Source organism: Corythoichthys intestinalis, chromosome 10 (assembly GCF_030265065.1).
Source record: "Corythoichthys intestinalis isolate RoL2023-P3 chromosome 10, ASM3026506v1, whole genome shotgun sequence".
NCBI classification, from domain to species: Eukaryota; Metazoa; Chordata; class Actinopteri; order Syngnathiformes; family Syngnathidae; genus Corythoichthys; species Corythoichthys intestinalis.
The window spans coordinates 6,100,535-6,112,577 of record NC_080404.1 but is presented as its reverse complement, the minus strand read 5'-3'; the positions used below and the strand labels follow the sequence as shown (position 1 = coordinate 6,112,577).

General features: G+C 37.5%; 1 protein-coding gene across 10 annotated transcripts in view; it reads right to left on the bottom strand.

Annotated features, from left to right (window-relative positions):
* The window catches only part of ltbp1 (latent transforming growth factor beta binding protein 1), a 153,149-nt gene extending 146,616 nt beyond the window's left edge, over positions 1–6,533 (bottom strand). For all 10 annotated transcript variants that reach the window (XM_057847839.1, XM_057847843.1, XM_057847840.1 and 7 more), the window contains exons 1-2: positions 5,879–6,533; positions 1,104–1,174 (exon numbers count right to left, since the gene is read on the bottom strand). In XM_057847839.1, the coding sequence (XP_057703822.1) occupies positions 1,104–1,174; positions 5,879–6,237 (430 nt within the window). In that variant the 5' untranslated portion in view covers positions 6,238–6,533. The remainder of the gene's footprint in view (positions 1–1,103; positions 1,175–5,878) is intronic.
* Positions 6,534–12,043: the final 5,510 nt, after the last annotated feature.

Genomic DNA, 12,043 nt, shown 5'->3' with positions numbered 1-12,043 from the left:
TCTGTGAGATTGTTTGTTTGGAACATGTTTAAAATAAAAATAAAGTGAAACAAAAAGCTCACGAATCATAACACAAAGTTAATCTTTTATGTCTGCTGTACAAAGCAGATGTATGCTAAATTCTCAATAGATATGCTGTTGTTTTGAGTGACCAACAGTTTATGCTCGGTATAAGCTACTATTTTGCCACTTGAGTCTAATGTATGAACACCTTGTTGCATTAAAGAATGGCCCTTTTTTTCCCAGTATACGGTATATACATTTTTTTGGTTGCACAGGGCCAGGGAACGGGAATGAATGACGTTCATTTGCCCCCTCCCAGTCAAAATGAATTAGACATATAGCATTGTCATGGCAGCCAATGAGTTAATTAAATGAGTATTATTGTTGCAAATTTTTTATGTCTCCAATTTAATTTTGTTTCCCCAAATTCTCAAAATTGAGGCTGACAAAAGTTATCAGCCAAATGTAGGCAGAAACCTACGAATTCCACCAAAATTTGACAAAAACTTGGCACATTCATTTTTATCTCAGACCTGCAAAAAAATCTTCATTGGTGGGTGGGTGTAAGTACCCTAAAATTAACAAGGATGTGACCCAAAATTTCCCAAAACGGTAGACCTGCAATTCATTTAAACTTGGAACACTTGCCAACGATAACTGAAAATCGACAAGAAGTGATCCACAGGAGAGCAAATCCCCCCATGCGATTTCTCCATTTCTAGTTTCATTAGTGACTCTGTCTGGGATGACTTTGAGGAATGTCCCCTACTGGTCATTGTCAAGATGTTTGCGTAGTGCTTCCTGTGCTTGTATAAACAGTAAAAGCCTCTCCACCCTTTAAGTGCTCAGCTGATTGGAGCTCCCAAAAATCACTTCATCCCTAGGCCAAGGCAAACATTAAGTCACATCATGCACTGCATGAACTTTGTCAGCAACAGTTAAATCTGTCATATTTATTATTGTGTCCAACTCTGTTTACGCAGAGATTCACACACAGTGATGTCATGGCGAGAAAATTCTCTTGTAGTACGGCGTAACTTGCTGGAAAAAATGTGCCTTCTGGACTTTTGCGAGGATAAGGAATGTTTGAAGTTACTTACGCTTTGTGCACCGCTGAGATCCTTGAGATTTGCTCCATCCATAACAGCACTGGCTCCCACAGACATTAACCCTGTAAAAAATATAACAATAATTACTCATTGGCTGCCATTGACGGCAGTCGACGTCCAATCCATTTTGACTGGGGGTGGCAATGAACATTTCTTCATTTGCCCCTCTCAGTCAAAATGGATTGGACGTCTAGCCTTGTCAACGGAAGTAAAACATGAGCATTCACAGCTATTCCTTCCCTGTTCAATTGAATTTGACATCTATCATTGTCATTGACAGGCAATGAGTTAATTTTGGATCGTAAATATTCTATTATTTTTAGTTTAAAATGAGTTTTTGAATGAAACAAAATATTGTCCTACCTTAAGGGAAAAAGATATACCAGCAATTTTTCTCATAATATAAAATGTTGATTTATTTTCTTTTTTTCGAAAAAAAAAAAAAATATATATATATATATATATATATATAAATAATAATAATAATAATTATGTTAATATATACATTATTTAGCAACTGTATAGTGTTATGTGGGGCCATAATTACAGTGTATTTCTTTCTTTCTCATAAAATAGGTATACAAGTATGCCCTGCGTAACCCATAATGTTGTGTCCACATACGTGTACACCAGATCTAAATATTTTTTTACTATGAATCATTTATTTTTCTATATCTTTTTATGAATAAATACAATTATATATCAATAAAATGTTAGACAAAATAAATCACATTTACCGTAATTTTCGGACTATAAGCCACTACTTTTTTTCTTCACTATGAATCCTGCGGCTTATAGTTCAATGTGGCCTATTTTTTTTATTTATTTAGGGTAATAGGTAACACTTTTTTTGACAATGCCATCATAATTGTGACATGACGGTATCATGGGCATTACTGAATGCTTATGACCTATGTCATCTGGCAAATTCTGTCTCTAACTCAGTTTATGTCCAGCTCAGATCTTTTACATACATTTAAAAGTGAACTAATTTGCCAGATAGCACTAAATGACATCTGCGTTAAGCATTCATTAATGCTCATGACAGTGTCATGTCATAATTATGATTGTCTAATGGCAGTCTTATGGTGCCACAGTCAGATAAAGTGTTACCAAACTAACCCTAACCCTAACTAGCAATTAATGAAACTGGAACAGTAACTGAAGAAATAATTAGCACAGAACATGAATTTTGATTGTCATTTACATCTGTAGCGCTGCAACGCATGCTAGGAGGCCTGTTGGACAACGACGGTGTTGACAACAGGTGGCAGAAAAGGGTGATTGTCTTCCCCTAGGGAACAGTGATGGCCAAATGAAGCTTCTTGAAGCAATGAAGCTTTGCAGCTAATTGGTTCAAAGCTTCATGGTGGTTCATTTGGTCTCATGCAGTGTTGTTAATCTTACTGAAAAAAAGTAATTAATTATAGTTACAAATTACTTCTCCCAAAAAGTAATTACGTTACTAACTCAATTACCTGAATGTAAGAGTAATCAGTTACTTGGCAAAGTAATTGGTGATAATTACTTTTTTTTTTTTTTCCTCAAAAAAAAAAAAAAAAAAAAACATTGGCCACACTATGTGAAGTTTTTTGTGGAGGTTTTTGGTACAATTGGCCCGAGCTCAATTCTTTACCCTAATTTACCCTTTACCCTGAATCAACTGTTAAAAGTTGTTAAAATTGCTCCCATTATTGCATTAGTTCCCTTCTCTCTACTTTCGACATACGAAAGTTTTAAAACTGTTTCATCATTTAAAGAAAGATTCAAGTCAAGATTTTGCCGATTTAGAAGTATTTTAGATAAAAAGTTACTTAGGTTCGCGAGGTTCTTCTCTACAACAGAGCCGTCCTAAAAAGCCTACTGCTTTAAGATGGCGGCTGTCATTTTGCATCTAGTTATATCTATATACAGTACATGGGATATCTACCATGTCTACCATATCTACCATAACATGCGGGCGTAGTTTGTCCGGCTATCGGCTACAACATGTATTATTGGAGCTACCTAGCATCGCGTTTGCTCGGCGTCACAACTTTCTTGCCTCCTCCCCGCTCCTGCTCTGCTCTGTCGTCTCGGTGAGTCCGTCTCCCTCAGACTTTTCAACCAATATAGTAACGCATAGTAACGCATGCCTTTCCGTCCTCAGTAACGGTAACGGCGTTGCCAAGATGAGAAAAGTAATTAATTAGATTACCCACTACTGAAAAAAATAACGCCGTTCGTAACGCCGTTATATTGTAACGCCGTTATTAACAACACTGGTCTCATGACAGTCATATGATGCTGCTGTTAAATAAAGTGTTACTGGTTAATATCTTTTGGTGTAAATATCCCATAATACACTGAGGACAGCTTATAGTCCAGTGCGGTTTATCTATGAACAAATGTTGTTTTCGTGTCAGATTTGGTGGGTGGCGGCTTATAGTTAAGTGCGCCTTATAGTGCAAAAATTACGGGAAATGACACTAATGTCTAATAACATTCTAAAAAAAAAAAATTCATGGCATTTAACTCTCCTTGTCAATGGCAGGCAGTGAGTTACAATAAAAATGTACAGAAATGTAAAGAACACTTTGAGAACCACTGGTGTACTAGATTCTACAACGTTCTTTAGATCTTTATCCCTCTTTCCAAACTAGAAGTTTTTTAGATTTATCTCTGCGTGTGTGTTTTAGTAGCGTAGCCTAGCTTAGCCTAGCTGCTAACCAATGCTGGAGTGGAACATGTGCAAGAAATTAGGAATTCTTGCACATGTTCAGATACAGAGATGTATTATCAAGCTTCTGAGGGAAATGTGCCTCGAGATCTGTTTTTAAAAATTAAAAAAATAAACTTGGTAATTTCCATGACTTTCAATTTTTGGTGCTACAATTGCCAAGAAGCCGTGAATGTTGATGTTATATCTGCATGAGTGTCATGGTGGCTGTGGCCTGTGTGAAGTAGCACATTGTGATTCATCATGCAGAGCTTGAATGGAAATTTTACTGACACTTTTTTGCTTTATTATAGTGAGGTCCATCAAAGATCATAGCAAATCATGATAGAAACCAGTTTTTTAGTCCCTCAAAATAATCTGTGTTATTACAGAAGTAAAAGTACTGTACTCAACATTAATTTATTGACAAAACACAACCTTGTTTCATCACCTAATTCACATTTCATGACTCAAGAGGTAATTGGGAATCATCCAGGCATCTTGAGAACAATCTAATGTATTTTTATTCACATTGGAGTTTAAACCCTCATCCTGTGGTTCGAGGGATAAATCATGACTCAGAGAGCACAGCGTGAATCAGTGACGGTCGGTCAGCGCGTATGACTGTGTAGTCATTCTAGAAAATAAGAGTAAAGTTGGAACCACCCTGTCTATCACTGTCAGTAGCAGCTAATGAATTAATCATAAGCAATGAGCATCAGGTGTTGAAAAACTGTTTATCTTTCTTCAGTGTTTTTATTTTGGTATTTAATGTTCATTTAAAAGTATTTTATTGAGTGTATTAACATCAAACTGGGTTTAGGTCATTTGTTTGCTGGAATAATATTATCATTAACCATTTATATGGCACTCATATAAATCTTTAGATGCCATTGACGGTGTGAGATGTCCAAACCATTTAGATTTGGAAGGCTTCTTTTTTTATTTTTTAATGTTTTATATGGTAAAACAGGAAAAAGGGGGGAAAAAAATCAATATATATATTTTTTTATTATTGTGTATTAAATTTGAAATAATAATTAAAAACTAAATTTAAAAAAAAAGGGGAGGGGGGGACTAAATATTCTTGTAGAGTGTTATTCAGTGTTATAATTAGAATGTATTGTATATATGTATTGTATCCTATTGATTTTGATAATAACACTGTATTTATTCATGGAAAATGTATCCCAAAAAGCAGACCGACGTTGAAAAGATGTTGGATCAACATTCCGCTGTCAAGCTTATATCATTGAATCAGCGTCCCTTTTGCACCCTCAATTAATGTTGTTTCAGCATTGAAATCCTTACAAAACCTAAACGTCATTTCGATTATTAATAATATTGGAACAACTCTGAATCAAGGTTGTTTTTGACCAAAACGCCCGCTCATCCATAATTCAATGACTTTTCAAACACATTTCCCAGTCAATCATAAATAAACTATTTGTCACCATTAGTTCATCAACTATAAAACGATGTTAAACCAACCATCGCCTGGCATACCATAGAACGTTGTTTCAACGTGACTTGACGTTGAAAATTTCGATGTCAACCGTACTGATGATTTTTATGGAAACTCAACATTTATTCAATGTTGGTCTGCTATCTGGGATATTATAAAAATATAGATTATATATAATAATTAAAAATACAATAATTGATGAACAATGAACTCTTTAGGTGCCACTAGTTTATTACGAGTAGAATCCATTTGAACTGGAATGGTGGCACCGAATAAATGTTCATTCGGTGCCAACCCTACTACTTCCAATAGACTGGATGTCTATTGCTGTCAACAGTAGCCGATGAGTTTTAAAAAATGTATATATTTGAATTTATTCCTGGCGTCCACATTTGTTGACATCACATTTTGGTACAAGAAGGGCCTTAGAATCACCCAGGTCTTTATGAGTTGTTTCATGACCAAAACTGGTGATTGCCCTAGAAAAGGTTCATGAATGAGAACAGTCAGTTATATTGACCTTGAGTTGCTTTTCAATGAAAGCGGAAGAAATGACTTTCAAAAGTGAATGACTGTAAAGGTAGTCATTCTGTGACTTCTCACCCAGACTGCTTGAGAAGCTGCCTGTGCTGGTTCTGCTCCGGAACGCCGTGCTGAACAATGGACTCCTGGGCTGACGAGGCTTGCTTCCCCATCCGGCGAGTCCGGACCTGGCTGCCCAATTTAGCGGTGAGGTCGACACTGTAAGAGTGCGGAAGCCCCGAGCTGCCGTGACGAGTTGAAATGGAGCTGACTCGCATCCCGTCCGACGAGCCCCCGGCACCGGGACCGGGACCCGGACCGGGCTGGAGCACGTAGAGCTTCCTGACGGCGCTGCGGATGTGCTGCTGTGCTCCGGCTGACAAACAGAATGGTGAGAGAAGGAAACCAAATGAAAGTAAGAGGCCCCTACTCCAAGCCATGTCCGTGTCCTTGTAAATTCCAAGTTTTTGCCACAACGTTTTCCAAAAGGGCGCTCGGCTCAAATAATTTTTAGTAATAAGTTATCAGACACTTTTAATACAGTGTTGGTCCTCGAACTCCGTATAGTAACGTCCTTTAAAAAATAATAATAATAATAAAAGAGGAAAAAAATATATCTGTGTTCTATGACATCCTAAACTAAAATTTTAGTTCCGAAAAGTGAGCGCTGAGTTAGTTTCCTCTCTTCTGCTGCGGCTGGTCGCGGCCACTACGTCCGAGGAGCTCTACTCTTGAAGTCCAGGAAAGTTTCTTGATGGAGCAGAAGGCTGCCAGCCCAGCCTGCCTCCAGAAGTGACGTCACGAGGTGGGAGTCGCCGCTGCGACTTGAGCCGGGAGTTCCATGTGCCCCAGCTTGTCGGTCGGGAGACCCCCGGCTGGGGGGAAATGACGCCCACTCACGCACCTGCACCCCAGACTGACACTTTTGTGCTCGAAAAACATTCTCATTCATGGGAAGAATGTGGGAAGTCTGTCTGACCTCTACTTCAACTACAACCTGACTTGACATTTACTGGCCATGGACAATGACTATTTGGCGAATAAAAAATGTTTAAAAACTGGCACCACATAACAATCAGGGTCCGTTAATGCATTTGTAGACAATAGCTAATGTTTAAGTAACATTACAACACTTTATAATATATTGACGTGACACATTCCCTATTCACACTCTGCCCCACACTCCACTTCATTTATTAGCAGTCAGTCACACGCAGCGATCTAACGTCAGATTTAGGTTGAAAAAGTACGAGAGCTGTACTGCATACAAACAGGAAGGATTGTCTCAAGAGTGATTCGAGGATTCAAGGTAATTATAATATTTTTCGTACCATGTATGCATTTTGAAACGTTGTGAAAGGGTACCACGGATAGACAGACACGTAGTTCTTACAAGATAAATGTTAGTATGAGTTATAATAATTTGATATTAAAACCCCTCTTAATGTTTTCCTTTGAATAAAATGTTTAAAATTATTTGAACTTGTAGGTCGCCATTGTTGTTGACATCGTAGGGCGGTGAGTCGGTGACGTCACATGGGCACACTGCCAGACTTCCACTGTGTCATCATTTCTGCCCTTCCAATTTAAACCCGAGTGGAACATTAATGAGAAGGACAGCAAAAGCAAAATGAACAGGAAAGACTGGATGAGATGAGTCCTGCTCTAGTGACGAGAGCAGGAGAGTGTTTGATGTCAAAAACTGTTTGCAGATCTTCAAGGTAAACTATTGTTTGATCCAACTTATTCCAATATTATTATGGAGATAGTTAGCATCCAGAGATGTCGTGTGCTTTACATATGATTAGGGTATACAGTGAAACACAGCAGTGTGATTATTTTTTCTGATGGCCCTGGGCCGTGCATCACAACACATGGAAATGTTGATGCAGTTTGCCTCTACCGAGATGTCTAACGGTGTCTAATGACGTCTTACCTTATTTTTGTCACATAAAAGCAGATGTCCAGATTGCTGATCATCCTGCCGGTGTTCTCAGATTTATCAGATAGATGTTGCTCCCAAAGCTTGCTTCCCAGTGAATAAGCGACACGGAAAACAAATGAATTTATTAAACTTCGTTTGATGGCTGGCTATTCCTATCATTTTCTGCCCAACAGATTAAAATGACGCCTTATTTTGTACATGGAGATCTAAGAGGCAGAGAAAGGCGAGTGGACACAGGCGTTCAGATTCGTAGCTCGGTTTATTGGCATAAGCTTCGGCAACTCCTTCACAACAAACATAAATATCATATAGTGAAAATACAGCATAAATTATATTCGTATCTCTCAAAAAGTAATGTTCACAAAACGTATTGAAATCTGTATTAATGAGACCCTAACAACAATGCAAAGAGAACTGGCATTCACAAATTCACAATCAAAACAGATATGTAAAATACACATAAAACTTACTCAGACTTTGGTCAATATCTATTTAAACATTTTAGCAACTCGTTTAGCTCAACAAATACACTGGATGGCAATATTTAGTAACAATATACAAACTACGGTGCTGGGAGCCATTATCAGGAGTCTTGTATGTTGTGAAGTCAACATACAAATGAACGTATGGCACAATGGACCGCACTAAAAACGAAACTATTTGGTGTCAGTCATGGGACAAAATGCACTCATTGGCTTGATCTCCAATTAATTTAAAACTCGCCATTGACACCTTGTGGTGTATTTAAATCACTAACTTACCGTAATTTTCGCACTATAAGGCGCACCTGATTATAAGCCGCGACCCACCAAATGTGACAGGAAAACGGCATTTGTTCACAGATAAGCCGCACTGGACTATAAGCCGCAGCTGTCCTCACTGCATTATGGGATAAGTAAGAAAGATAAATAACCGGTAACACTTTATTAGATAGCGGCATCATACGATGGTCAGAAGACCAAATGAACCACCATGAAGCTTTGAACCAATTGTTTGCAAAGCTTCATTGCTTCAAGAAGCTTCATTTGACCATCACTGCTCCCTTGAGGGAGACAGTCAATCTTTTATGCCACCTGCTGTCAACACTGTTGTTGTCCAACATGCCTCCTAGCATGCATTGCAGCGCAACAGATGTAAATAACAATCAAAATACGTTCTTAAATGTTCTGTACTAATTATTTTTCAATTACTGTTCCTGTTCTTTAATTAGGCGGCACGGTGGCTGAGTGGTTAGCACGTCTGCCTCACAGTTCTGAGATCAAGGGTTCAATCCCGGGCTTCGGCCTTCCTGTGTGGAGTTTGCATGTTCTCCCCGTGCCTGCGTGGGTTTCCTCCGGGAACTCCGGTTTCCTCCCACATCCCAAAAACATGCATGGTAGGCTGATTGAACACACTAAATTGTCCGTAGGTATGAGTGTGTGCGTGAATGGTTGTATGTCTCCTTGTGCCCTGCGATTGGCTGGCAACCAGTTCAGGGTGTCCCCTGCCTACTGCCCGTAGTTAGCTGGGATAGGCTCCAGCACCTCCGCGACCCTCGTGAGGAAAAGCGGCATGGAAAATGAATGAATGAATGAATGTTCTTTAATTAATTGCTAGTTACGGTATTTGGTAACACTTTATTTGACAGTGGCGCCATAAGACTGTCATTAGACAATTAGACATAATTATGACATGACACTGTCATGAGCATTAACAAATGCTTATAACAGTTATCTTTTAGTTTTATTCTGCAAATTATCTTACTTTGAATGGATTTAAAAGATCCAAGCTGGACATTAATGGAGTTGGTAAAATAATTTGCTGGATGACACTTAATGACATCTGTCATAAGCATTCAGTAATGCCCTCTTATGTCATAACTATGACAGTGTTATGACAGTCTTAAGACGCCGCTGTCAAAGTGTTACCAAATACCATAACAAGCAATTAATGAAACTGGAACAGTAAATGCATAAATAATTAGCACAGAACATGAATTTTGATGGTTACTTACATCTGTAGTGCTGCAATGCATGCTAGGAGGCATGTGTTGCCAATTAACCCAAATAAATAAACAAATAAGCCGCACTGGGCTATAAGCCGCAGGATTCAAAATGAACGAAAAAAGTAGCGGCTTATAGTCCGGAAATTACGGTACATAGTTAAAGAGACACTGTGGTAGTACGGCAGCGTACCCATGTGACGTCATCGCCCTGCGACGTCGACAACAATAACGAGCTACTAGTTCATTTTTTGGTTTAGAATTTAACCAATTGTATTAAAACCAAAACATTAAGAGGGGTTTTAATATCTAATTAGTATAACTCGTACTAAAGTTGATCTTTTTTAAGAACTACATGTCTTTCTATCCGTGGGGCCCTTGAAAAAAATCTATGGGAGAAATGATCCGCTATAGCATTGGCATTATACTTCGCAATATTGACGTAAAATAACTGCTAACTACACATTTTTTTTGCTTTTAACCAAGAATCGAGACTGTTTTACGTCCATATCTATAAAAAATTTCAGGGATTTAAGCATTTATTCACTAGCATTTTCAACACAAAAAGCTCTTACTTGTACTAAGCGGGCCACAGTGACTTAAAGACTGGCAGCACATTCGACATATTTACGTAAATTAAATGCTATCTGCCCGTTTTTTTTTTTTTTTTTTTTTTGCTTTTAGCCAAGAATCGAGACTGTTTTAGATCCATATCTACAGTAGGCTATAAAGAATTAAGGGATTTTAAGCATTTATTCACCTGAATTTTTAACGCACAAAGCTCTTTGTTTACATTTGGCAGCTGCTAATTTGCTGACTGACTAGCATCATAGTTCGCAATATTTACGTAAAATAAATGCTGACTGCACAGTTTTTTGCTTTTAACGAAGAATCAAGACTGTTTTACCTCCATATCTATGAAGAACTCAGGGATTTAAGCATGTATTCACAAGAATTTTTAATGCAAAAAGATCTTTGTTGTACTAAGGGGGCCACAGTGACTTAAAGACTAGCAGCACATTCGACATATTTACGTAAAAATAAATGCTATCTGCCCGTTTTTTTTTTTTTGTTTGTTTTTTTTGTTTTTTGCTTTTGACCAAGAATCGAGACTGTTTTACGTCCATATCTATAAAGAATTAAGGGATTTTAAGCATTTATTCACAAGAATTTTCAACGGAAAAAGCTCTTTGTGTTTCCACTCGGTCAGCTTTGACGGAGATAGGCCCCCTATGAATTGGCCCCGTGCCCCCTGTCCCGTCAATACATTATGAAGTCTATGATTAACATAATTCCTATAATCCCTTATTTAACATTAATTAATATACTGTATTATTTAACATTAGTTAATGTATAATCAGACTGTAATTAATCGTTAAGTAACATTAAAAACAATAATATAATACTTATAGGCCTTTCAAAATTATCGCGTTAACGGGCGTTTATTTTTTTAATTAATCAAAATATTTGACGCAATTAACGCATGCACTGCCTCACGCATTGCCTCAAACAGATTACAATGACGCCGTTTATGGACATTAAGAGTGAAGAGAATGCCACCGACCGCTTAGGGGCAGCGCCGTTCCATACTAATGTTATTCCTTCTACTAGTGGGAGAATTAGTAGTTGTGCTGTTACATTGTGCTATTTGTGCTCCACGCATATTTCTGTAAGTTTTCTTTCTTTTAGTGGCAATTATGTGTCTCTTGTTGTATTTTGGGTAAGATATGTACAGAGATATATGTTATAAAGGCGAGTGGACACAGGCGTTCTTTGGACCGCACCGTTTATTGGCATAAGCTTAGGCAACTCCTTCACAACAAACATAAGTATCATTTAGTGAACGCACAACAAAAATAATATTCCTATCCCTAAAAAAAATAAAAATAATGTTCACAAAAAGAAAAGCACTTCAGTCTGTAGTCATGAGGCCTTTTTCTCACACAGTTAAACAACATTGCAAAGTGAACTGGCATGAACTGGCAACTTACTCAGACTTTGGTCACTCCATTCTTACAAATTTTATTAAAACGAAAACATGAAGAGGGGTTTTAATATAAAATTACTATAACTTGTAACTATAACATTTATCTTTTAAGATCTACAAGTCTTTTTATCCGTGGATCACTTTAACAGAAAGAGTGTTAATAATGCCATTTGTAGATTTATTGTTATAATAAACAAATACTAGTACTTATGTACAGTATGTTGTATGTATATATCCGTCTAGTGTCTTATCTTTCCATTCCAACAATAATTTACAGAAAAATATGGCATATTTAAAGATGGTTTGAATTGCGATTAATTACGATTAATTAAT